This window comes from Rhamphochromis sp. 'chilingali' (genome assembly GCF_963969265.1).
Source record: "Rhamphochromis sp. 'chilingali' genome assembly, chromosome: 17".
Classification (NCBI taxonomy): domain Eukaryota; kingdom Metazoa; phylum Chordata; class Actinopteri; order Cichliformes; family Cichlidae; genus Rhamphochromis; species Rhamphochromis sp. 'chilingali'.
The window spans coordinates 528,101-555,882 of NC_137944.1; the positions used below are offsets into that span (position 1 = coordinate 528,101).

At 44.7% G+C, this 27,782-nt stretch overlaps 3 protein-coding genes across 8 annotated transcripts in view; 1 reads left to right on the forward strand and 2 right to left on the reverse strand.

Moving 5' to 3' along the window:
• Positions 1-2,885, reverse strand: part of LOC308384292 (uncharacterized protein) — a 4,251-nt gene extending 1,366 nt beyond the window's left edge. Inside the window, exons 1-2 of one of the 3 annotated variants that reach the window (XM_080862790.1) lie at positions 2,727-2,885; positions 1-122 (exon numbers count right to left, since the gene is read on the reverse strand). The exon at positions 1-122 is cut by the window's left edge and continues 1,366 nt beyond it. The gene's annotated coding sequence lies outside the window, so the exon portion shown is untranslated. Of the gene's footprint in view, positions 364-1,015; positions 2,002-2,726 lie in introns of those variants that run through there. The other 2 variants (XM_080862789.1, XM_080862788.1) reach the window with 2 other exon arrangements.
• The window catches only part of LOC308384291 (uncharacterized protein), a 31,228-nt gene extending 12,831 nt beyond the window's left edge, over positions 1-18,397 (forward strand). For 2 of the 4 annotated variants that reach the window (XM_080862787.1, XM_080862784.1), the window contains exons 2-4: positions 14,721-14,833; positions 14,939-15,115; positions 15,358-18,397. In XM_080862787.1, coding sequence (XP_080718913.1) covers positions 15,000-15,115; positions 15,358-16,447 — 1,206 coding nt within the window. In that variant the 5' untranslated portion in view covers positions 14,721-14,833; positions 14,939-14,999 and the 3' untranslated portion in view covers positions 16,448-18,397. The other 2 variants (XM_080862786.1, XM_080862785.1) reach the window with 2 other exon arrangements.
• A 127-nt stretch (positions 18,398-18,524) lies between these two features.
• stx12 (syntaxin 12) lies at positions 18,525-26,835 on the reverse strand. The gene is made up of 10 exons (XM_080862791.1): positions 26,695-26,835; positions 26,100-26,229; positions 24,898-24,967; positions 24,617-24,716; positions 21,888-22,025; positions 20,609-20,652; positions 20,308-20,413; positions 20,159-20,231; positions 19,370-19,452; positions 18,525-19,289 (listed from the first exon to the last, which is right to left on the reverse strand). Exons 2-10 carry the CDS (start codon positions 26,194-26,196, stop codon positions 19,197-19,199), a joined length of 804 nt encoding a protein of 267 aa, XP_080718917.1. The 5' UTR covers positions 26,197-26,229; positions 26,695-26,835; the 3' UTR covers positions 18,525-19,196.
• Positions 26,836-27,782: the final 947 nt, after the last annotated feature.

Consider the following 27,782-nt stretch of genomic DNA (forward strand, 5'->3'; position numbering starts at 1 on the left):
GCGTGATGGCACAATGCTGTCCTCACAGAAGTGGATATAGGAGGTGACAGTGTCCGTAAACTCGTCCAAGCTGTTAGAAGCAGCCTTCAATGTGTCCCAGTCTGTGGTCTCCAATGAGATTCCTGTAGGAAAATAATCCTAGAGTTAAAATGTTTCAGTCGGTTTAATACTTGTTTCAGTTTAGCTAACGTCCGTATCCCCCTAACGTTCCAGGTCGTAATGTTAACGTTCAAAATGTTTTCTTTAGTTGTCCTCTCCATAAAATATTGTCAGACTGTTTACTTAAATAAACAAAGTAAAGGAAAAATTGAAGAAGCAGGTTTGCACTTCCATCCACACACTCACACATACCAGATACAGAACCTGTAAACAATTTCTTTTTTTTTTTTTTTTTTCTTTTTTTTTTTTTTTTTTTCTAAATGACATCAGAAACAGCAGTATGCGACATTACGTGATGGCAGAGCTTCAGTTCATCCTTTGTCATTTTTTTTTTTTTTTTTTTTTTTAATAAATAGGACAGGGGGAATGAATGAGAGAGAGAGGGGGAGAGAAAGAAAGAAAACCAAAGGGGAGAAGAGACGGTGAGAAGGGGGGGGAAGAGAGACAAAAAAAAAAAAAAAAAACTCCTGGGTCACCTGTATGGAGAAAAAAAAACAAACAAACAAACAAACAAACAAACAAACAAACAGAGGAGACAGCAAACAACAAAGAGCAACATAATAATAGAGAAAACAAAGCACCATCACAATAAACTAGCTAGTCATAGATATCAGTATTTACTAAGTAATAAACAATATTGTGCAGCACGCAAGATAGACAGCGCACAGTGTGCTTTGAGGCAGCAGCCAAGAAAGCTTTAGTCCGCGTCTGTGAATACCCATGTGTGCATACCTGTGTGGATCAGCATGCTTGCATTCCAAAGGTTTCTCCATGTAATGATCTGCTAGGGAGTGTGGGGGGGCCTCAGCCCCGTCCTCCAGGGTGTGAAGCGGGTATGGAGGAGATCAAAACGTACCTGTAAACAATTTCTGATTGAACATTTGCATTTCCTTGTTGGAAATGTCTCCCCCCTCCCTCGAACAAATTATTTGGAGGGTGTTAATCCACATCAGTGAGGAGGAACTAGTCAACGCGACCTCTCCAAAACCCCGTAAATCAGACAGTGCACACTAACCATATAATGATACTGATTTTTTTCATTATAAAGTAAAGTTTACCCTTGGTAGGACAAAAAAATAATGACTTAGTTAAGGTTTAGCTGTTGATGTATAACCCAAAACGATTTAGATTAAATTTAGAACGAATATACCCTTAAACGCCCAGTTATGTTAACACAAGGAAGGCATTGATATCAATAAACAGTTTGACAACCGGGTGAAATCCCCGTCGGATCTGAGCCGTCGCCGCAGACAGATCCTGTGCAAATGTGATCTTGGCCCCTTCATGTGTAATTTGTTGTTTTCTTGCTTCCCGATATACCAGTTCCTTCTCTTGGAATTTTAAGAAGCGAACAAGCACCGCTCTGCTCTGGTTTGGTTTCCCGGAGCGTGCGATGCACTCGCTCCAGTGTGAATGACTTGTCGGGCGCTAGCCCCAGCCACTTAGGTAGCATGATGTTAATAAAGTCGAAGAGTGGTTGTTCCCCTCTGCTCCCTCTTTTATGCCGAAGATGCGCAGGTTCTTTCGTCGTCCCCGGTTTTCCAAGTCATCTGTTTTGGCTTCGTTTCTGTTTTTTCAAGTGTGCTTTCTACTTCGGCAATGCGGGCTTCGGCCTCCTCAATATGAGCCCCTTGGTTCAATATGTCTTGCTTTACCTCCGACACTTTACCCTCCAGTGCAGTCGCAGCATTTGCCATCCCTGTCAGTCTTGTATCAATGCTGTCCAACTTGGCTCCAAAATCCGTCTGGCTATGCCATGTCAGTCTGTGTCGGACGTTGATGGTGTAGCGCCTGTCTTGCGTCTTCGGGTAAAGATTTCACGCTGTTTCACAGATGAACCTTTTGACACTAGCTGCACAGGGGCTCAGAGGAAAGCACTCCAAGGGATCATTAACACCGCCCAAAAGATCACTGGCTGCCCTCTCCCCACACTGGAAGTTCTACACAACGCCCACTGTTTTAAAAAGGCCCAAAACATCATAAAAGACACCTCACATCCTGGCCACTCCCTGTTCGAACTGTTGCCCTCAGGCAGACGGTACAGGGCAATCAGAGCAAGGACTAATAGACTCAAACGCGGCTGTTATCCAACTGCAATAACACATCTGAATACTACAAAAAAATGTCCATCACGCCACTCTTGTGTTAATCTATGCACGGTCTGAAGCATGTGTGTGGGAATGTATGTGAATGTTTTACTGTTATATCTTATTAGTATTTTAAGTATTCTATCTATTTTATTTATTGAATTTTATTGTTTTATTTATATTTTGATATTGCTAGGGATGATGCAATGATCGGGGACCATTCTTAATTTCGTTGTTCTCATGACAATGACAATAAAGTTTCTGATTCTGATTCTGATTCTGCTGTATATTCCAAACCACACTAACAGCGTATACAAGGGTTTTTTATGGAAAGTTTATACACTGTTTTGGGAGCAACCCCACTATGCTTAAGGCTTGGCAGGCAGGATGAGGACCCAGACGCAGGACTCGAACAAAAGGTAGAACTGACAAAGTGAAAACACAAAACCTTAAACTGGAAACTCAGAAACACCTGCTAACCTCATTACAGTGGCTGCCAACTGTATATTTGCTCCAATCCAAAGCAGCCCATCTTGGTTTTGGCTCTAGTGCCTCTGCTGTGATGAGGGTGGGGTTCTACCCCCTGGCTGGGTAATAAATTACATTTCCTCTGTGTGAACAAAGTGGTGCTGAACAAGCTTCTGCTCTCCCTCCCTCACATCTGTGCTACGTGCTGTCTAGCTGAGCATGTGCTCTTTAATTACCTCCCAACTCTTCTGCTCAGTTACCTCTGTGCTCGCACAACAACAGCTACAACCTGGTCAGAGGGGAGCACAGAGGGGTACGGGTAACAAATCTATGAAGCGCCTTGAGGCGACTTTTGTTGTGATTTGGCGCTATATTAATAAAATTGAATTGAATTGAATTGAATTGTGATCCAGAGTCATCTTAATGGCCAGCGCATTCTGGTACACAGTCATACGGGGACAACACTGTGTGATTTACGTATCCAAATTTCAAATGAACAAGGAAAAATGGTCAAAGCCTGATTTGTATGAACTTTACTTATTTTCCTTTTGTGTGACATTTTTAAATTGACAGAGCTCAGTAACAATTTGAAAACATCTTTGTAAACCCTGTCATCTGCGATGTTTCAGACATGGCCGGTGTGTCGCTGGGGAGCCAACTAAGTGCCCTGCTGATGATTTAGGTGCCTCAGGCGAGCGGTTCTCATTTTTAAACAAAGAGTAGTTCTCTGTTGGCAGGGATTGCCCTGACGGCTGCTTGCTCCATTCTTAGATAACCAGACTGTCGTTGTCATTGTCATTACCATCAGACTACAACATATCATCCTCGTCTCAGCAGGCTGACGCGTCGAATATCTGTCGTGACAACTGCCTGAGACTTGCTCCGATTAAACCCTCTGCCATCTTCCCTCCCCTGGATCAGCATGCAGACATGATGATAATCCATCCATAGTCAGAGACCACCTGTTCATCCATTTGTCATCCTCTCCTCTCTGCTGCACTCTGCTGGACACATGGCAGCTTTGAAACACCAACAACAGCATAGCCACTACACCTTATGTAGAAGAGAGACTCTGAAGGGCAAAGCTCTTAAAATTGAACAGCGGGGTTATATTTCATGCATGTATATACATGACAAGATTGTCAGTGCAGATGCATGAAAGTAGAATTTGAATTGTGTAGCTGGCTGAGGTGGAACATGATAGCTGCCTGCCTCCATTTGCCAAGAGTCTGCAAATCACCTGATTTCACTTCAGGAGCAGTTTCACTGCAGATGGAAGCAAATCCTTTTAATCTGAACATGAAGCACAGACGTAGACATGTTTTCAAACAGGCATCTCTGGTAGTGTGGTTCTGACAATTCAACGGTGCTGCTCAGCTCAAGTGTGGCAATCACTGCTTTCAGTGAACCCAGAGGCTCAACAGCGCACAGTAACATAAAGACACACAACAGCCCTGCAAAAACAAAACACACTGAGGCGGCAAAGCACACACTGCTCACAGTGACACAGCTTTGGAAGCACCTTTTTAAAAATTTTGCCTGTCCTGTCTGCAGAAATCAGAATTATTGTCTGAAGAATAGTGCAGATATTGGTCCACATGATTGTCATTTATTCGATTATTACATTTTTTAATTTTAAGTTATTACAATCAGACCGGACAGGACGGGAGACGGGAGAGAGAAAGAAGAAGGAAATAGAAGTTGGCAAGAGAGTTAAGAGAAGGAGAGGGAGAGAAAAACAGAGGAGAAGAGGGATAAAGAGAGAAGACCCTGAAAATCTGCTTCAACACCTGCTTAAAAAAACAGCAAAAAGAAAACAAGACAGCAGGGAAACCACGGCAACAACCAACATAAGCACGAGTAACAGCAAATAATAAATATTGATGCCTCTTTCCTACAGGCTTGTTGGTGTGGTGGAGCCTCTACACGTGCATGAACACGTTCTACAGAGAACACTAACACTATGCTTCACCACTGCGCTGCTATAAGAAACTATGGACCCTGCTCACTATCTGAGCCTCAACTAGGTAATACCGGTCCACTGGTCCACTGTGAGCGACCATCTTTGAACAGAGGCGGGGTTTACGACACCAACTCTCTGCCATCTATAATCCAGTTTTGAGATCCTTCCCAGACGCCTTAACGCCCACTCACATCCTGGGCCATCTGACCTCAGGAATTCGCATGACAAGGTGGGGCCAGGTTTCACAATGAACTCACCCGAAACTCTGGCTGATTGGGACCCACACCCAGTTTCACACCTTGGCTCAGGTGATTAGAGGATCATCAGGGGGTCCTTTTGTCCCTCTGTGGGGGGTCACTCCCACTAGGTTTATATCTGGGACTCTCCACCATTTGACCTTAGAACTGAAGAAGCTTCTCGGATGAGAGGTGAAACGTCTTCAAGCAACTTAAAGAAGTCCAGACGCTTTTCTTTGCAAGCTCCTTTGACTACGATGACCTGGATGACTGAGAACCTTCACAGACATAATACCGGTATAATGTTGGGCAACAATAAGAAAATAAAATATTGCAATAGAATATGGGTAAAACGCGCATGTGCAGTGCCTTTGCTTTCATACACACATGCCGAAAAAGCATGGCAGCGACGGATGAGAAGGGTGAAAGCGGATTGAGTGAAACGGATGAACCAGAACTGGTTTGTAAAAATGCTGAAACTTCAGTGATGCGGAACTGGTTTGGTGTTTGTCCATCAGATACACGACAAAGCACATGTTTTTGTAGGACATGCAAGCGGCCGTCGTTATTGCCGTATTTGTCGGACTAAGATGCTCTTAAATCTGGGAGTAATCTGGGTCCTAAACTCCGTATACTTCAGGTCCCAAAGTCAAACAAACACTGCAGCATCACTGAGAGTTAAAAACTGTCTAAATTCTTTCATCTTTAATAAAATGATCAGCATTGCTGCTTTACCAGGTGTAACTATGAAGTTTAACTTCCAGGCATCCATGAAAACAGAATTTATGACATTTAACGGAGTTAGAAGTTAGAAGAGAGTTTAGTTTCCACCTAAGCATGACATAGCACGTTCTGACTGAGAGATTTCTGAAACATTCAAACGTACAGCTCTGCTATCACTTCCAACATAAATGAGGACAGGAAACTAAACCAGTGACGTTTGTAGGGTTACTGAAGTTGGGCTAGCTGGTATATAATGATGTGCTACGTGCTAAGTAACTAAGTAACTAATTACTTTTGAAAAAGTAATCAGTTACTAATTACTGATTACTACCTGAAAAAAGTAATCCCGTTACTTCACTGATTACTTATTTTCAAAAGTAATTAATTACTTAGTTACTTAGTTACTTTTTAAAAACACGATTTACAACCTGAATAGGTGATAAAGTGATAGATCTTTCAGCCCAATTCTACTTTTTCTGCATAATCATCATACAAAATGTAATCAAATGGAAAAGTGTCTTTTTAAAACTTGTTTTATTAGTTTTAATCTTTTAACTTTATGCATCAAGCAAAAATTTAATTATATGCAACATTCTCTGACTGGAAGAAATTAGTTTAACATTTAAACCTATTTTCTGCACATTCCAGCACATAAAATAAAATATTTTTTGTGTTTACACTCAGTCTTTCAAATAGATGCAAGTAAAACACAGCAGAAAATAAATAAAGTCAAAGACTCAGCGGTCCTGTTGCTCTATTTTCACCTGTAAAGCAGGAGTGGTCAGGCGGAGGTTTACCCTGGTGCAGGTGTGCCGCAGCGGTCAGTGGAAGGATACGGCAGCTTCTCTGTGAGTTTCACATTCCAGCGGCAGCGTATTTGGTGCTTGCTCTGACATTTAGGGGTTTTTTGCTGTAAAAAGAAGTTTTCTTCCCACGCAGTGAGCTGCGGACGATAATGTTTTTGTCACTTTTTACGGAATCAAACTTAAAGTAAGGTCAGTACTTCCACGCTTTAAACACTGCACGCTCATACTCTCTCCTGCACTCGTTATATTATCCATTGTTGATCTTCACACAGCTGTTACCACGAACGTTGCACTCGCTTACGTCACTGTCATGAGACACTCGCAAAAATATCAGTTTTAGTAACGCAGTAACGCAGCGTGCTTACGGGAAAGTAACAGTAATCTAATTACCTTTTTTGTAATAGTAATCCCTTACTTTACTCGTTACTCGAAAAAAGTAATCGGATTACGCGTTACTGCCCATTTCTGCTAACTACACAGCTATGTTAGCATAACAAACACAGTGAAGCTGGAGGATGAACGCTAACTTTTTTCCACTGGATAAAAGTTTTTCTTGATTTGTTTGTTTTGCCTGTCCCGTTTGGCTCTTTTGCCATCAAAATTATTGTCTTAAGGCAAAGAAAGATGCCCAAAGGATTTACTTTACCAAATTGACCATCCCAGCCTTGCCGTAATGGTCCATTTGATTCACCTTTTATTGCTTATTTCATTTATTTTCACTTGCTAAATACGGGACAGACTTGACTGGGGAAAAGAAAGAGGGAAAGAAAAACGGGGAAGAGGAACGGTGATAAAGGGTGTAGTTTGTGGGTGTGATCACCCGTGTGTACACCTGTGAGCATGGACGTGCTTGTTTTTAAAAGGTTCCTTCATGTAATGATCTGCTAGAGGGTGTGGGGGGGCCACAGCCCCGTCCTCCAGGGCGTGAAGCAGGTATGGAGGAGATCAAAACTCCAGACATCCAGAGGCCCCCAGAACACAAGAGACCAAGGAAGACCAACAGAGGGGCAGCCGCGCCACTGTCCCAGAAAGAGCTGAGGAGAGTCCCAGATGAGGGCTCACTCAGCAGCCGCGGAGCAGAAGCCAGGGGGGGGTTGCAGTGACGCGCCCGTGAGCTCCGCCGGCAGCCAGCTGTGCCTGAGTGACCGAGCCCCAGGCCGAGAGGCCGGGGGCACCCCACCCCTGAAGGAGCCCGAGCGAGCCCCAGGCTCCAGGCCCCGATAAGCGGCCACCAAGGAGTGAGCCGGTGTGTACCTGGGTGCCCATCCCCGGACACAAAGAACCACCAACGCACCGATGTCTGAGGGCATCTGCCACTAGCAGGGGAAGTGGTGGTGGGGGGAGATAGGCCTCCAAACCTTGGAGGGCCTGAGATGTCCCCAGAGAGGTGGCGCCTGACACCCAACCTGACATATAGACACAGACATACAGGCACACACAGATACAAACATCCATTCCCACCCTCATGCTCTCATATGCACTTACTCCACACTCAACCAACGTGGAGACAGACATAAAGAGACGCTGTACACACGATCACACTCCCCAAGCGTACTCTACAAACCGGGTCTAGGTATCCTTGCCCCTGGAGGGGGGAACTGCACCCAGACCCAGGTGGTGTTACCCTTTTCCCTGCGGTGGGGAGAAGCAGACCGCCCCGACTCCGCAGCAGCAGGGAGGCCCCACACCCCAGACCCCAATTGGAGGGCCAACTCCTCCTCCTAGCCCCCCCGCTCCAGCAGGTCGCAGAGAATGGGGGTGAGAGAAGACTCCAAACCTCCCTCCACCCGCTCATTGTAGTGTTGATGCATGTGTGTTCTAAGGTGCAATTAAAACCCAGGAGGGCATGGAGCTACCTGCCAGAGAGCAGCAGGTAAGCGCATAGTCCCTCCTGCTAGCCCTCAATGTCTACGTGTATTTAACATTGAGAGGTGGGCAACGACGCCAGGGGTGGGGTGTACACCCTGATGGTAATTTGTACTCCGTGTATCGTGCCCACCCCCAACATCCTATATGTATGTGTAATGAGAGTGTGAGTAATGTGAATGTCTAAGTTGTGGGATAAAATTGAGGCACAAGAAGCAAGAAGGGGACAGAGGGGGGGTAGCCTCCTCTGCACCCTGGTGACATACCCCTACTCCAAGGCCCTGCATGTGTGGGTAATTGTGGTGGAGCGGGAAGAGGGAGGCAGCTGGAGATGGGGAGGGAAGGAAGGGAGGGGCAAGTGACCCCTCCCTGGGGCCAGCTCCCCCGCTGACCCCAGTAGGCACCCCGATACTCTGCAACCCGCCAGGGAAAGGGGGCCCAGGCCCATCTGGACCAGGGCCCAGTTCAGCAGCGCTGCCCGGCCCCACAGAGACCGGGACAGCCCACCCGACCCCACCACAGAGAAAACTGCACCCACCCCGTCATCCACTCATCTTCCAGACTGCACAAGACAATAGACGCCCAGGCTGAGATCTTCCTCCACCTCTCCTGTATCTCCCCCTCCTGCAGAGTCAGTTCCTGGAGAGAGGAGAACTCCTGCAAGATTTAACAGCCTCCCCCACCAGTTGAAGAGCCCCCCAGGTGGCTCGATGCACTGGCGGCACACTGTGCCGGGGCTGTGCCCCCATACACCCACAACCCTGGTGACACACCAACCAGGACCCAAGGCCCAGCCAGGGCCCCAGCCCAGAGACGGAGCACCCCCGGAACCCCCAGAACCCCACGCCCCTCCCGGACCCACCCAGGGGCAGCCAGGCTACCACGTGAGTAACCCACGTCCGTCAGCACAGACCCTCCCCTAGCCCCGCTGCACGCAGCCACGAGGAAACCGTCACCTGAGAGCCAACAGAGCCCCTAATTGGACATGACCGCTACCCCGGGTTGAGCCCCCCAAGAAAGATGCCTCCGGGGAACCCCCCGACGCCCTAAGCCTGTCCCTACCCCCACACCAATCACAACAGCGAAGTTGGGACCAAACTATGACCCCCCCCACCCCCACTAGGTGATGGAGCTGATCAAAGGAGCCCAGAGCTATTGATCTGATGTGGTGGCAGAGGCTGTATCAAGACTAATGTAATCTAATAGATAATTTCTATATTGGTTAGAATTAAGATTATTTTTATTTTTCCAGTTCATGAGGACTGTTTTCTTGGCTATGCATAGGGCAGTGAAAACCATATGGGCGATATTCTTTTCTGAAGTGACATTATCTAAGCCCAACAAACACACTAAGGGGGAAGCTGGAATGTTACATTTCAGATTTCGATAAAAGTTAACGTGAAGGTTCCTCATGGTTAGAGACAAATGCAATCGCATGGCAGGATGCTGTAAACGGACCAAACTTCAGTCAGGAGAACAACTGAGATAATCCATCCACAATACGAGGTTAGTCATTACAGTTTTTTTACAGACGCTAGGACACATGTCTCAATACTTAGGTCACTTTTGCAAAACACTTCACACAATCCTCCTAACTGACCGTCAGCTTGGCAAAGCAGTTCATTTCACATTCAAAATGCACTACAACTACCAAAACACTTCATTCAGGTCTCAAATAAACTCATTCTTCCAGAACACTAGCAAAGGTTGACAGCCGACAAACACACTTTGTCACCCACAAAACAATGACCTAAAAAACACTAACAACATGTAGCATTACAGTGTTTTCTTGTGTAAAACAATTTGTATACACACCATCCACTGATACACATACAATAGTAATGCTAATCTACTCGGTCTTCTCCATTTCTGGCTGGGTCCATGTTTACATCACAAAAAAACCTATTCAGCAGTTGTCTCCTTTTGTAATGAAATTGAAGGAGTAACACCTGTGTAGATGTTCATCTACAATGAGAATCAGCTGTGGCTGGTTAAACTGCATTTTTAGATTTAAAATATGTATCAATAAAATATTGTTGTTGGATTTTGCTGTCTTTTCAAGTTTTGCATTGTGTTATTGTTTTGGCCATAAGTTTAACAGTTTTGAAAACAGTATGTAAGCACATGCAAAATGTCCTGTACGTACAAAGATTTTTGGCAGTTGTTGTGTCTGAGTGAGAAAATAATTCATGAAATTTGAGAGATGTAGTCATTGAATGCATTTTGTGCCAAAACAATGATAACTGGTCCTCAGTTTAGCCCACATAGACTTCGTTTTGCAAAAGTGACCTAAGTATTGAGAAATGTGTCCTAACGTCTGTAAAAAACTGTAAATATATAAAGCAACATATGGAATTATGTAGCAAAGAAAAAAAAAGATAGATAAGATAAGATCAGATAGATCTTTATTGTCACTGTTACCAGAATAATGAAACACAGTTTGGCATCTCTCCATTTGCAGCTGTAGGTTTTTACACTCAACATTCTCTGGATAGGAGAATGAGATTATAACGTTATATACAGAAACAAAGTGTCTGCAGGTACAGTCTAAGGAGGAGGATCAGTGCAGTATAAGGTGCGACGTCAGTGGTATTACACATTGAGTAAGGGGTAGGAATGCCTGTTGCTACTGTACAACTATATAAATAGAGGTAAGAATGTTGGTTGTATTAAACTATAATGAATACTGTTTATAAATAAGTACAGTGTAAGTGTCCATGAGTGTTAACAGCACAGTTAACCTTCATTCAGGGTGGAGGTAGGGCATGTCTGACAGCCTGTGGGTGGAAGCTTCTACTGAGTCTGTTTGTCTTTGACCTGATGGACCTGTAGCGTTTACCAGAGGGAAGGGGGGGATAAAAGTGAGTGTCCAGGGATTGAGGGGTCCATGATGATAATGCTGGCTTTCCACTGAAGTCTGCCAGTATAAATGTCTCTGAGGGGTGTTAGTGAGGTGCCAATTGCCCGCTCTCACGCCTTCACCACCTGCTGCAGTTTCCTCTTGTCTTCCACAGTGCAGCAGCTGAACCAGGGTGTGCAACAGTAGGTCAGAAGGCTCTCGATGGTGGAGCAGTAGAAGTTTATTAGCAGTCTCTGGGGTTAATTGGGCCTGACGCAGCTTCCTGAGGAAGTACATCGCAAGTATACTCTACATATGTTATTTTTATGTCCTCAAAGAGCCGCCCTTTGCTTTGTTATTACCAGCAGACAGGTAGTGGTGTCTGAAGGGCAGACACAAGGCTGCGAGCAGCCCCGTGCCACTGTCTGGAAGGAAAAAAACAACATAGCATGCAATCATTATTATTGTAGAGTCTTCATCTTACAAGAGAAAGGGGCAACTGTTGTTCGGATATATATATATATGTAATTAAGAATAAAATTAAGTTGAAAAAGAATTGTTATAAAATCATTTAAAACAAGTTATACAGGGGGATACGCAAGATAGCATCTGTGGGCAATTAACCAACCAACCAAAACCACCTGCTGATCAACGCCGGGAAAACGAAGGAGTTGGTGGTGGACTTCCGGAGACGCAGACCCACCACACTGACACCGGTGAACATCCAGGGAGTGGACATTGAGATAGTGGACTCTTATAGGTACCTGGGTGTTCATCTGAATAATAAACTGGACTGCAGCCACAACACTGATGCTCTTTACAGGAAGGGTCAGAGCAGACTCTACCTGCTGAGGCGGCTGAGGTCATTTGGAGTCCAGGGAGCGCTTTTAAAGACCTTCTATGACTCTGTGGTGGCGTCTGTCATTTTTTACAGTGTGGTATGTTGGAGCAGCAGTTTATCAGCAGCTGAGAGGAAGAGGTTGGATAAACTCATCAGGAAGGCCAGCTCTGTTCTGGGATGCACCCTGGACCCAGTGCAGGTGGTGGGAGACAGAAGGACTGTGGCCAAAATAACATCTGTGATGGACAGAGTCTCCCAGCCCATGCATGTAAATGTTGCTGCAGAGCTGCTTCAGTGACAGACTGCTGCATCCTCGATGCATGAAGGAGCGTTTCTGCAGGTCCTTCCTCCCTGCAGCTGTCAGACTGCACAATCAGAACTGCTCCCAACAAACACAGATGTTTACATCAATGCTGTAACTGCAATAAGTTAGTTAATTAACCAATTCGCACTACAACCTGGTTTGCCTCTTACCTGTAATTATTTTTATTTAATTTAATAACTGTACAGTACTCTCTGTTTATAGTAACCATTGTCCTTAATGTAAATATGTAAGAAAAATTGTGTATGTTTCTGTTCCGTGTCCTGTGTACTGTTTGTTTGTATATTTGTCTTTTTGGCTGCTGTTACAACCAAATTTCCCAGGGCAGCTGTGGCTACAACCGTAGCTGCCTCCACCAGTGTGTGAATGTGAGAGCGAATGAATAGTGGCATTGTAAAGCGCTTTGGGTGCCTTGAAAAGCGCTATATAAATCCTATCCATTATTATTATTATTATTATTATTGACCAATCAGCTGAAAGGAAGAAAAATGGGGTCAAAATTCGTACTTGTAACTTGAAACTTGAGTGCAGAGTTTCACATGTATTGTTTGGCTAAGTCCACACACAAATCTTTTTTACACACACAAATCCTGATTTACAAGTACAAACTATTTATGACCACAATTTGAGCCTATAAACATGAGCAGAGACACAAACATGAGAGGGATTGTCAGTGTTAGTTCACTGACAGACTCACAAACTAATGTGCACACTTATGTCTGCACTTTGGTTTTGTTAAATACGAACACAATGACAGCAGAAGTGCTGCCACGTGTGGCCTCACATGAGATGACAGAGCCAGCAGTGGTTCACAGCTCGTTTGAGACCCCTGAGCTGGGGTGAGGGAGAGCAGACAGATGGCAGAGCTCCAGTGCTTTATTTGTACTGCCTCCTAGTGGACGACAAGAAGAACGACTGAACGAACAAATATAGAAAGGATTCATGGACATTATTGTAAAAAGTTGAACACTTAAAAGGAAATTCTGTTACTAAGACTTCATAAAAAATATTTATAATGATCGATTTTATATGTGGAGGACGCAGACAGTCATAGTTTTCCATCAGACGGAGGGACTCATCTATTCTCTACAGCAGCGGTCCCTAACCCCCGGGCCAGGGCCGTGAGAGTTGAGGCTAATAATTAACTCGGTTTCCCTGGGTCTTTGCCGTGTTGTAGTTGTGTGTCTTATTTTGAAAGAAAGGTTTACACGTTACCATAGCGACCAGAGCGCATTATGGAGGATGTTACTCTCAGTCTTGACTGGCTAATAAAGTTACACCATTACACAGTTAATTCGCGTTTATTGTTATATTTACAAAATACCACCGTTTTTGTCGTATCATTTTATTTTGTTGCATTTATCCGCCACACCGTGAAAATACTGTCTGACGTTAAACCGGCCAGTGGAGCAGCGAAGGTTGGGGACCGCTGCTCTACAGCCGTAATCAATCCCGGCCCTTTCAGTTGTAATGACGCTTGCTGTTTACGCTTCAGTGCCAGGCAGTCAGCAACAAGGTGATCCTTTAATAACAGTATTCACCATCATGTGGACGTGAGGGGGTCTCACGACCAGACTCAAGCCTCGCACGGCGCAACTCGACATTAACGTCACCTTGTGTTCATTTACGAACATTATTCATCTCTCGGGTAAGGATGCTTAAAATCCTCCAATAGCATTAGCTCACGAGGTGACTCATAATCATCATTAACTGTCTAATTAGTGGCCTGAGCTGTAAAGCAGGGCTGGGAGAGCTGCGTTCACATGTTGGCGCCATACTCTGCGCCCTTCTCTAAACAAACGCTTCTTATAGCAAAGACACTGTCCTTCATTTCAGCTAAACTTCCACTCGAAGACGTTCAAACGATGCCTGGAGCGCAAAAGACCGCAGTACTGCCAGGTGGGCGTGTCTCAGTAGCTATGCCATGAAAACTACACAGAAAAGCCGCACGTGAAGTCAACGCGAAGCATGCGCATGCGCCACGGCCAAAGGCGCTGAACGTTCGAACCGACGTCACGTCAGGTCCCCTGATGGTCAAAAGTACACAACTATCCAGATCTAGTGTGAGGACGGAGAGTGAAAGATTGGAAAAAGTGATCATTTGTGCAAAGCTGTCGCCAAAACGTGAATTCACGGACGAGATTGTGGAAACATGAACGTGGTAGGACTCTGAAAAATTGATCAGACCACCTCTCATCAATATTTTAGACATTTTGAAAATGCAATAATTGCAATGATTATATGTGAGAAGCTTAGTGGTACTGGTGGACTAACTGTTACAGAAGCATCCAAAATGAGCACCAATACTGTTTGTGCAGCTGTGACAAAAACCTTACATTGGCTGCTGGTCTAATTCTTGTTATTTTGGATGTGTAACGCCTGCTCCCTGACATCTGTCTGTTCTTTCTAGATCCCATTAGATGAACGTGCTGAACCGAGGTGCAGTCATCTCAGCGTGCCTCTGTTCAGATTTGGAGACATTGAACGATGCCTCAGAAACTATTTAGACGATTTATCGCTCAGGTAAGTCACAAGCTCAAAGTCAGCGAGACAGTTACCAGCATACACAGACATATTCACTGGTTACAGGTTTGTTTCGCTCAACCAGTCTCAATGTTTTTCTTTCAGACAGTGGACGGCATTAGCCACCGATGACGTCTCCTCGGATGTCGTCGATCTGCTGACCGAGATGTGCCGAGCACTCATAGGGCACATTAGCACCGTAGTGTATAAAGTCATACGCCGACAGGTTTCATGCTGCCCACATAACCATGATCGTGGAGACAAAGAAAGCTCCGCTGACCGGTAAATCTAAAGCTTGCTTTATTAAACAGTTTCATTCAGTCTTTCTTCTTCTTAGACGTTTTACATGAGATGGTTCATCGGGTAATCCTGGTGACGGAGGGGTTTTTCAGAGGACACAGCATTGCTTCGTTTACATCACGTGTGAAGTCGTCCATGTGGTTTCTTTTAATGACGCCTGTAGATTTGGACAAAGCAGTGATAGTGTGGGAAGATGACTACGTTTCTCTTCTCTCCCTTTTCAGGATGAAGGTTGAACCTCTGCTTGATGGGTGCAGTGACTGCAGGGTGACAGAGGATGATATTCAGGCCAGCCTCAGAAACATCTTTCATTACTGCTTCGGTTGGGTCTTGGGTTTTGGGCAACGGCGGTCTTGTGACTCAGACAAACTACTGACTTTATTTTCAGTGTCGATTGCAAAGAACGTAAACTCAGCCCTGAGTCGTATCACAGGGTCCACGTCCTTGCAATCAGATAGATCCACATCCCCAACAAACTTTGTTGGGATGGTTCACAGTGTAGCGAACATTTTAAAGGACTTTACAAAGACCTTAGCTCCCCCTTTTGTAGATGGTGAGAGTCACAGCTACAGCATTGTTGACTCGCCAAACTCTGAGGAAGATGACGACTTTAAACCAGAGTCTGCAGAGACTTTTAAAAGCACACAGACTCCAGCTTGTGTAGGTGAGGGAGATGTGGGTAGCGAGGGCAACAGTGATGCATTTCAAATCACTGATGTCCAAAATCTTGACCGTGAGAGTTCAGAGAGTGAAGAAAAATGTAGCGACGCCCCGCAGTGCTCGTCTGGGGCGCTTCCTGCGCCCGCAGAGACCGATACCTTTCTCACTTTGTGTCTTGCAAATTTAGTCGCTCACGTTTCTGAGAAAACACAAACAACTGCTGTAAAGCTGAATTTTCAGCAGATAGTGACTGATATAAGAGAGAAGATTGGGGGAGACTTGACTCCTCTAAAAACTGTAAAAAACTTGTACATCATAATGTACAAAGACCTGTGTCGCATATTTGGATCCAAATACGTGCTTCAGTTTGTGATGGAAAAGGGTGACGCGACTTTTGTAGCAGCCGTTGTGGAGCTATTAAAAGCAGAGCTAAAAGCATCGAGCGGCTCCGGTCACGCGCTGAGACATTTAGAAAGTAACAAAAGCGTTTCTCCAGCCAGTGAGAACAAAACGCAACAATCTGCCAGTGAGGACAACGCACAAAATGGATCCACAGGTTCCCAGAAAGACAGGCCGAGAAACTGTGTCGTTAGGGCCCTCGCTTCTTTTTGTAGATCTTTGAGGAGGCTGTTCAGAAACAGAGTGACAGAGTGATTATCTTCATAATTACTCACAGAATTTGCTTCTTAATTTGGAAATAAAATGAGCAGAAAATGAAACAAATGTGTTTGTCAGATCATTTAATTGTTAAATGTGTATAATGGTTTGTAGTCTCATCAGTCACAATGTAGAGACAATCGCACAAACTCGATTTAGTCAGAGCACTTTGAGTTGGTTTTGTCATTGTAGGTTAAATGTAGATATTTATTCTAGATATTGGGCACAAAGGCGTCCTCAGCTCTGTAACAGAGAGGTGTTGGCTCAGTGTGAAGATGTCCTGATGACATCAGTACTTTTGATTCTAGCCTGACTGATCAAGTTCCAGTTAAAGGGTTTTGACTGTCTTGAGAGACGGCACATTGTAGACAGAGACATATTCCTAACTGTAAAACTCAAGAAACAGTCTGAGGCTACGTTCACTCTGCAGGTCTTGATGCTCAATTCTGATCTTTTGATCAAACGCGCTCTAGTGTGAACGCTCAGAGCGGCTGCGTGCACAAAAGAAGACGTCACACACGACGCTCTGTTTAGACCCAGAGCAACAGGATGTGTGACTGATGGCCTTAATGTAAAGACTTCAGACTTCACGTTTCCCAGTTTTGCTTTAAGTTATAAAGTTTTGTTATTTACATTTGTCCTAATAATGATCCTTACTGCTGTTTCAGAGGAGCGCTGCTTCTAGCTGCAGATTTCTGTCAGAATCTGCAGATTATACAGTACAAAGAAAATGTTCACGTTTCTCCAACGCTGTCTTCCCAGCAGTTTCACCGGATAGAAGCGTTCACCATGTCGGGCGCTGATAGTCGGCGTCTGTCTTGTGTCGGTGACGTAAAAGACGGATTTAATGCGACGTGACCGTCAAACAGCAGTCGCTTTCTAAAACATCGGATATGTATCGGATTCAGCACCACATACCAAAGTGACCCAGATCGGATTTGAAGATATCGGATTTGTGCCGTTCACACCGTCACACCATGATTGGATAGATGGTCGCAGAGGGTCAGAGAAGTCGGATTTGATGCGCTTTCCCCTGCAGTTTGAACGCAGCCTAATTTGTGATCATCTATCGCCCACCTGGGCCTTACACAAAGCTTCTGTCTCTCAGACTTTTTATCTGATCGAGTGCTCAGCTCAGATAAAATCATTACTGTGGCTGATTTTAACATTGAAGATTGTTATCATCTTCAATGCCCTGTACCAACATAGAGCAGCTACCTGAACACTACGAGGTCGATTATCTTGTTAATAATTTTGCCTCCTCACTACGTATGACTGTAGCTCCTGTGAAAACTAAGGCCTCAGATCAGAAGTATTTAACTCCGTGGTATAATTCTCAAACTCAAGCTACTTTCAGCACCATCGATGTTCATTTAGACTCTTTTTCTCCAGTTGATCTTTCTGAGTTAACTTCAATAATTACTTCCTCCAAACCATCAACTTGTCTTTCAGACCCCATTCCTACAAAACTGCTCAAAGAAGTCCTGCCATTAATTAATGCTTCAGTCTCTAATAATCAGCTATGTACCACAGGCCTTCAAGCTGAAGCGTATCCCAGCTGTCATTGGGCAAGAGGTGGGGTACACTCTGGACAGGTCACCAGTCTGATGCCAGGCTACCACACAGGCAAACAACACCCATATTCACACCAATGGGCAATTTACAATGACCAATTAACTTAACCCCATTAACTGCATGTTTTTGGACTGTGGGAGGAAGCTGGAGTACCTGGAAAAAACCCACTCAAACACTGGGAGAACATGCAAACTCAGAAAAGCTCCGGCCAGATTGTGCAGTCAAATTTAGCTACCGGGGACCCAGCAGTCTTCGATTCACTCTGAGAGCAGCGTGCAGATGATTTGGAGAACTTGAGGAAACGAAAGGATTCAAATGATCACCTCTTGCATTTCCAGACCCATTTATCAGTTTTCAGTGATGATGCTGACAGAGTAACCAGACTCAAAGTCGGAATGATTTCCTTCACTAACTAAAGAGCAACTTTCCTTTTCCAACAGCTGTAAATCAAGTAAAGCTGATGTGTACAATCACAGAGGGAAACATACCACAGAACAGCAAATGTTTAAGACATTTATTATCATACTGTCAGGGTTCATAGAAATCAACTTAAAACACTTGATCTGAAGGAGCGATTATTTACCATTCTTGATGTTTGAACTAATGCAGAGTTGAATTCGACTTCTAATATTTTCAACTTTGCTTTTACAACATGTACGATTTAACCATCGCTGGCATTACCAGTACGTTGTGCCTGTGAAGACAAGGAACCACAGCAGGATACAGTTCTCCACACACTAGACATCAGAAAGGGCCACAACATGTTTATGGACAACAACAAAAACCCTAAATATCTTCAGTTACCCAGACGAGCTTGTGTGCATGTCTTTAAAATAATTTCCAACAATATTTTTGACATTTGCAAAACAGTGAGAGCTAGTGTTAGTGCAGTTAATAAGAAGAAATGTATCAGTGACGCTAATTTAGGAATCTCAAGTCTGGAATCGCTCCCCTGCACCAACCCAGTCCTCGTCCCCTAAATCACCTCTTACAGTTTTAAAGGAACACAAAGGCTTGCTTACTTCAGATAACTACAATTCCCACATCGACAAGCCCTTTGTAGACGTGCTGCACTGTTCTTGGTGCAGGGATGAGCCTTTTCTTACTCTTCTTTTGATTCCAAGCAGGTGGGAGGGGACTGAAACGATTACATTGGCTGCTTGACATCGGCTCATTTGGACGCCTGCCAGATGATGACGGCGAGTATGACGAGCACGATGACGCAGCCCATAACCAGGATGCAGATCTTCTTCCGGGACTTTTGCTGCGATAAAGACGGGACAGCAGGGTTATGGTGAGGGTCTGCGCTGAATGACGCCACAGAGTGGTGACCGACACACCCACCTGATAGTAAGCAGCTCTCTGCAGCTGCTCTGTTCCTCGTTCTACGTGAACTTCAGCATTCTCCACGTTGGCCTCGATGCTATCTGCAGGGAGACAAAAACAAAAATACACCACGGTCAGCTGGGAGCTGCCCTGGACATGTGCTGCCTGCAAAGACACGATTTTTAGTTTGGTTAACTGGTTTCTTCAAACTGGGAAGGGAAACAAAAATCTAACATTGAGATTTGAGCTCAGGTGGATCCTGCTTCTGCTGATTTGACTCGAGTCCACTGGTGGTTGACTCGGTTGGTTGGACATGACTTGGAGTGTCATGTCTACTGTGTGTCTACTGTCCTATTGCTGACAGCGCACGTCAGAGCGCAGACCAAGCCAAAACGCCCGGGGAAGGTCTGCAGACCTCAGGTTTCTATGGAGGCGCAGATCTGGGGAAGGGTCCCAGTGAGGTGCTTCAACATAGTCCTGAACAGAGGCCGTGGACACCTGTGTGCACGCTACTTTGGGTTTTTGTTTGTAATGCAAGTGGAACATTTTCAAGTGGAATTTACTTTATGGGTTATTGTGTGTAAAGATGTGAGGTGGAAACTGATGTTGGAATGAGGCTGTGACACCATGTGCTGTGAATGTTTTGTGTATGTTGGTCAGAGAGGACGGAGCTGCAGGCTGAGCATTCTGGGCGGAGCTGAAAAGGGAGCGAGTGTCGGTTTTTAAGGAGGACAGATTATTGATATAGCAACTAATTAATGGTCACTTCACAGTGATGGGAACGACAACGTTCCTGTTACTACTTACCAATCATCTCTCCCTGGTCATGAATCATCACAGCCAGGTCCTTGAAGATCTGGTTTACATCCATGATATCAGACTGTAAAGACACAGAGATTAGCTGAGCGCTGACGGCAGCGTGCTGGATGTGGATTATAGAGCGAGCCGAGCATCACCTCCAGCTGTCTGATGTTGGTTTCTCTCTCCTTGATGAGCTCCAGGTCCTCCTCCGTGATGACCGCTTCCTCCGTCTGCGTGGTCATCTGACCCCACTCATCTTGGCTTCACATAACATAACAACATTTCAGTGATCACGTGACCAGCTGAACAATGTGTGTAAAGATTAGAATTGGACAGATTTATTCTTTCTCCTCCATCTTCAGGCAGACTCCAAATGGTCTTTCTTTTTAAGTGACACTGCAGGTCTTCATGACACACTTGCAACAGATGTCAACCATAAACAAACAGGTCACTTACTTATCAAAGGACACAAGCTTTTCATCCCGAGAGCCGTCGTCAGCCTAAAAGAGAAGGAAAAATTCAGCACCGTCAATGCCAGGGTTGTTTTTCCCTCTTTTGTTTGAAGATAAACGACCAAAAGTCTGAATGCAGAGACAAACTTCAGGCTAGCAGAGAAACATCTGATGTAGAGGATACGTTTTGTGCTGTTTTTCAAGTCATTTCAACTCATTTTCTGGTCGTTTTTGGAAGGTCGGTGGTTCCTGACTCCTTCAATCATAATTGATTATATTGATCTCTCTCATTTTCCTTATATCAAGTTTTTTTATTAGTCATTTACACTCTGCAGCCAAACCCAAAAGTTTGATTCTGGAAGTTTTCAGTGGAAGAAACGTTTCAACATCATCATCATCAGGTGACGTCTTCAGTCTCAGCTGACTGCAGGTTTCAATCTTATAAACAGGACATCTGCACAATGACTGAAACCAGCCCACTGAAGGAACAATGGGCTGGGAGGTCAGTTCCTTAATCTTAATTATGCAAACTCTCATTGATCAACAACCTCTGATCAGTGGCCATGAGTCCCATTCACAGAGAGTTGGGGAATGGCTGCAATCACAGCATTGTAAGATGGTGACAGATGCACCCTTAGGCCCCTCCTCCATTCAGAGATGGTCTTTCCCTTTACACGTAAATGGCCTCCTTGACTCCGCCCTCAAACCAGCGTTCCTCCCTGTCCAGGATGTTACATCCTCATCATTGAAAGAGTCCACTGGCCTGTAGGTGTGCATAGACTGCAGAGTCCTGGCCTGACGACGTGGCTCTTGGAGGAGCCTGAACCAAAGTTCAGACCATGCCATCCAAATGTTGCAACATCCCAGCATGCTGCTCTGTCTGGGTATCCTGTCAGTCACCTGCTTGTGGTAAGGCAGCTCTAATATCCTTTGTGGCGTGATGAATAACAAAGTTCAGCAAAGCAGTGGAGCTACAGCTACAAACTGAGGCTAAACATGAATGCATGGAAAACTATCAGCCACAGTTGCAACTGACCCATTATTCCCACTGCGTGTACCGTGTTCCCATATTTGCAGAGCTGTCTGTAAGGCCACGTTTGTGATATTGGCTGGATTCACTTGTTCTCAGACAGTCTAGAGTCTTACAGCATTCATATGATTCATAAAGTGGATGCACTGCAACACTTCTCCAGAACCATCAGGTCACATGTTTGTAAATCGAGGTAGCGGGTATTTATTCTGATGATAACTGAAACTTAAAATGACGGCTGTGTCACACTTACCGACAGGCGAGACCCAGCTCTCGCTCGGGCCACCGACTCCTTCTCCTTCTCGGCCGCGCGCCTCTGGACTGCTTGGAAGTTATTGAGAGCGGCTGAGAAATCATTCATCAGCCGGTCCCTCTGGATTTTTTGTTGTCTCTGGACACAGCGGAGCCGAGGCACACAGAGGGCAAGAACCCAGTTAGAAAGACATCATCATGATAACGACAAACATTCCTGGCTTCAGGAAATATTTCAGTTTTGCCGTGACTGTAAACTCTCTCTGAGGACTCTGAGGTGACTTTACTGACTTTCATTTAAAGCTAAAATGTATCAGGAAATTAATTTCACAATTCAAACAAACTACTAGCAGAATAAACAGATGATAAAGCAGATATCTGAAGCACCACGTGCAGCGCAGCAGACGGTAGAAGACTGGAAATATAAGCAGTAAAATATCCTGATTTTGAAAGCAAAACTATGTCAGCTGTACTTGTGCCATTTGTTAAGCCAACAAGTTTGTTGTGTGCACAACATCAACATGATCAAATTACTGGAACTGAGATTTCAAAACTCTGCAGCTGTTTCAAAGTCATTTTTACATCACCACACATGAAATGTCAACGAATGATGACATACTGTACACACTGTGTGTGTGTGTGTGTGTGTGTGTGTGTGTGTGTGTGTGTTAGGGCTGCCACAAACGGTTATTTTGATAGTCGACTAATCAGATCATCATCCATTGGACGTACAGGTACAGCTTATTGCACCAGCAGCATCTGCTCTTATATAACTATCATTAGCTTACAGCTTTAAGTGTTTGTGCTAACTAAAAATAAAGACAAGATGATAGTTTATTAAAGTTTAATGAAGTTTGCAGATTGTTTCGGTGAAGTTTAATAAACTCCTTCTATCTAAAATATAACAGGACACCGGAGTAAACTCTGAGCATCTCACACTTCTGATGATCAGCTGTCTGCTTGATGTTTATTCAGCTGTGTAAAAACTTTAATCTCAGACAAACCGATTTACTCAGGAACAAATAAAACACTGAAAAAAGCCAAACAATAACATTTTAAGTTATCTAAGTGACTCATATATCATGTTTAACCTGAGTAGCGAAAGACGCGATTTGCTGGGAGTCCGGTGTTCTCACGGCTCTAGTGAGCCTAGCCCCCGGCTAGCTATCGAGCTAGTGGGTAACAGACGTCTCCGAAAACGTCGGAGCGCTTTTGAAAATATGCGGTGTCTTGATAAACTGAGCAGATATTTGAGGTTTACACAGCTACATTCTCCCTGAAAATATGTTAAACGTTTATTTTGTGACCCAGAAAGAAAAATAAGAGTAACATTAAAACTAACTAGCTGCCGCCATTGTTGGAAACTGAGCTTGTCACTACCCGATCCGTACCCCGCATGCGCAAAAGGTGTCTACTGCCGGTCGTAGCGTTTTACGATAGTTATGGGTCAGAGTATCTGTTAAGATGTTAAGAATAACAAGTATATCTTAAAATGTTTGCAATAATGAAGCATTTCAGTACAATGTAGACAAAAATGAAAAATAAAAAGATAGTTACGGATCAGGACTCCCCGATCCATACCGCGCATGTGCAGACGTTTTCTTCTTCTTCTGTTCGTTTAATGGCAGTTTACTCCCCAGTGTACGAGGATACCGCCACCTGCTGACCGAGCGAATGAACCCTATTGTAAACTGAATTGGCGTCATTACAAACGTGTGTTAAATCTGATTTAGCGAAAGTCGAGTGTGTTTATGCTCGTCTGTGAGGAGAGGATTGTTGGAATAGTGATGATGATGTGCGCTATCACTGTCAATTGTCAGTAAACACTTAATCCGGCTGATGAATCTTCACGTGACACATTGCTAAGTCAATATTATTAACTCTGTAGTCAGGCGCCATTCTTCTTATTTTACGGCGCTGTTGTTCAATCGGGGGACGCTCTCTGTTGAGGAGAAAAGCGTGAATTTGTCCATTGTTTAAATGTCCCGGGCAGTCGAAAAGGAGGCAGAGCTGTTGAGAAATGCTAGGAGCTAACTGGGCGCTAACCGTACCATTCAAATATATTGAATGTTGGCAAAGAGAGGAAGTGACGTAAGATTTGCGCATGCGGGGTACGGATCGGGTTTCCGGTACGGATCAGGTAGTGACGGGGCTGGGCTGCGCTATGAATTCTGGGACACAGCTTCTTCTTCGGGGTTTAACGGCAGCTGGCATCCTTGTACATGCAGTGCTGCCATCTTCTGTTTCAGTCCGTTATTACACTCTTAAATCCTGCTACTTATTCCTGCGTCTTTCAGGATCTTACAAAGCTTCAAACGATGCGTCGACTATTAAATCAGTCGTCGACGATTTTGATAGTCGACGTAATCGTGACTAGTCGACTAATCGTGGCAGCCGTAGTGTGCGTGTGTCCTGAGCAACAATACTGGAGTTTTTCCCTGTATGCTGACTGAAGTTCCAATTAAACCAAGTGTATCTGTCAGCATCACTCAGCCTTTGCTGTACGAACAGGCTCCAAAGTCACACTTTCAAACTTAGTGTGCATATTTATCTCACAGTTTGACATCCTCCACTGTTAGGTGGCTGTAGCTCAGGAGGAGGAGCAGTGGGAGCCTATGAATGAGTGTGAACTTTGGATGGTGAATGAGGCATATTGTAGTGCTGTGACTGTAAGCTATAGAAGTATCAGTACAGTGCTAGTTTCATTAGGACATGTAAACGAGTACTTACTTGCTCTGAAGGCGATGAGGGCAGAGGGATTGATCCCAGCTCTTTCAGGTGTTTGTTGGTTTCTTTTGCCAGTTGGTTGGTGTAGTGTTGCGTCTGCTGCCTGTGAACACCAATAGTTCAAACAGCAGGTCATCTTGACCATAAGACCTTCTAATAATTACACAAACATTTCATATGGGACAGTTTAACAGAGTCGCTACAGCGTGGCAGCGCTGGCTCTGAGAAAATGAAGGTGACTGAAAGTGTGTTTGTTTAGCAGAGGAGATGATATCGGTACATACAGCCGATCCTGCAGTTCACTGGTGTCCTGTCTGGTCCCCAGCTGGTTCACCATGGTCTTTATCTGAGCCGCTGTCATGGGAACACAATGATAGCGCTCAGTTTTGGAAGAAAAACATACAAATGACACAAGAAAGAAGCTGCGCTTTGTTCCTGGTAGTTATACAGAGATGATGTCATCTGTAGTCATCACAGTTTGATGCTGCTGCTTAATGTTCACATTTGTGTCAGACATCATCATCATCAGTGTGACCTGAAACAGAAGCTGAGGGATTTCAGAACACAAACATAAGCAATAATATAAGGAAGAGAAAAGTACCCAGTGATGATCTGGCTGTTGTGTTCAATCGCTTGTACAGTTTTTCGGATGTATTTGGGTGACACTGCTTAAAGCCTCTCACAGCAAATAAAGGACACGCCTTAATTTGTGAAATTGTTCGTTTTTTGCTCGTGTGCAGACTTTGTGGGGAGGTCCGGTCAATTTAATCAATGCAATACTTTTGTAAATCTTTCCCAAAATATTACAATCAACATGCAGTAGGACATTGTGGGCATGAACATGTATTCCTGGGATTTTCAATGAAAATCCTGCTGCAGCTTTCACATGACTCAGTCCACACCTTGTCAAAGGCAACAGGAAGTGTCGAGGAAGGTGCCACTGTTTCAATTAAGTTATAATATGTTTACACAGTGGTAATAAAGAAAAAAAGCCAAGCCTCGAACACTTGTGCCCAAGGAATGAAGCTGGATGAGAGAATAAAGTGTGTGAGGTCGCAGGAGGTAAACAAGCTCAACACAAATCCAGCTTTTGTGTCATTCCTTCTCACAACATAAATATTGTGTCATGTTATAGTTTGGATGTCCTAACAGTGTTACATGCACTAATAGAAACTTCTGCTGCACAGTATTGTGGAAAAAGCTGAAGTGAAAGCCACCATAGTAAACCAATAAAACAACAAACAACTGTAACAAACATGTGAGCTGTAAGAACAAGAAGATTTTTAGTCTAAAAACAAGTTGGCATTTAAAAAGCCTGGAGCAGGGGTGACACACATGTGTACACGGACACACAGCTGGAAGTCTCTATGCTTTTTTACTACTAGTTAAACACCCCCCACCTCAGAAACACCCATGTTCTTATATGGGCCCCTTTCTCTGTCACAGCCACGTCACACTGCCTTTTCAAAGGAAGTGAAGCACTTACTGTTCTGTGTGATCTTCTGGATGTTGGAGCTGCATGTCTGTATCAAGGTGCCGAAGTCCCGTGGGACCGAGCGGCTCTCTGCTTTACCGTAGGACATGTTTGTGATGGAGCCTTGGACCTTACGCTTTGGCTGCAGAGAAACAGAGAGGGATCAAACCGAGTCGGTCTCACTGTATGACAGCTCCTCGGTGCGGTTCTGGGGTTTGTACAGTTGCATGTCTCAAAGTCCGGGTACAGTGACGGCAGACCGGAACTGAAAATAACGCCACTTAGTCGGAACCACAGCTGTTAGCTTGCTAATGAGTTAGCTAGTTTATCCGGGCGTGTGCCAGCCGGTACGCAGCCATATTTGGGAACTTAAGCTCTTATTAATTTGGTGTGTTCCTAAATCACCAAACCACCGAGTTCATCGGGCTTGTTCTGTTTATCTCCCGGGTGTTACAGGCTGCTGGGCGGGCTCGGCTCCTAGCTTCGGGACACTAATCTGTCAGCTGGCGGTTGTTTCCGGTAACACGGTGTGATTATCATAAACAAGACAAAAAACAACATGGCGTCACTGAGGCTTACCGTGGAAAAGAAACCAGCCCATACTTACTTATGAAGCTGTCTCAACGAACACATAGGCTGGTAAAGCTTCTCGTCCTGTAGTAAATAGCCTGCTCTTCCTGGTCCGTGATATCACTGCGTCACTTCTTCTTCTTCTTGGAGGTTGCAAACAGCGAAATGGTGCAATAGCGCCACCAACTGGTGTGGAGTGTGGACCAAACTCCCTCATCAAGCAAATTAGTCTGTCTTAAGTACAGAATGGTGGACTTTTGCCACCTCTGCTAAACCATCCATCATAGTAGGGCTCACTACAAATACACCCTCCACCCACTCCACCTGCCTGCACTCTGTTTGCTGTTCACTCTCTGTCTGTTGCTGTGGATGGTTGACCTGAGGTATTTAAACCACCTTCACTCCCTCTCACCCACACATTCCTCTTCTCTCCAGAATAAACAGTTATCTGTTCCACTTAAATGTTTCCCATCACCAAACATATCTTAATGTCAGACAAATATAATCAATCAATCAATCAATCAATCAAAGCTTTATTCGTCACATGCAGGTTGCCCTGCAGTGAAATGGGACCCCCCCCCCCCCCCCCCCCCCGACCTTACACATATAGCACAAACATTACATGGGGATACAGGTCGGAGATTGGTAGAATCAGAGAAAAACATTGAAATGTACACTACAGTGGGGAAAGTACAAGAGGAAAAAAGAGACCCCTACTCATGCTGTGCTTCCATGGTAGGACAGCATGAGAACAGGAAACAAAAAAACTCCTTTGCACAAAAAAGCACATAAATGTCCACAGCACAACATTGTGAAGACATGACAAGCCACAGGGGTGGGTGGGGGGTGAGGAGTAATCCGAAGAAACACAGCAGCCAGTGGTGGTGGTCAGAGGGCCCGGTGGCGCCAGTGTCCGGCAGCCTCGCCTCTGTCAGTGCGCCCCAGGGTGGCTGTGGCTACAATGTAGCTGCCATCACCAGTGTGTGAATGTGTGTGTGAATGGGTGGATGACTGGATATGTAAAGCGCTTTGGGGTCCTTAGGGACTAGTAAAGCGCTATATAAATACAGGCCATTTATTTACCATTTAGCAGCCACCCTGCACAGCGCTACCATTCCAGCGCGG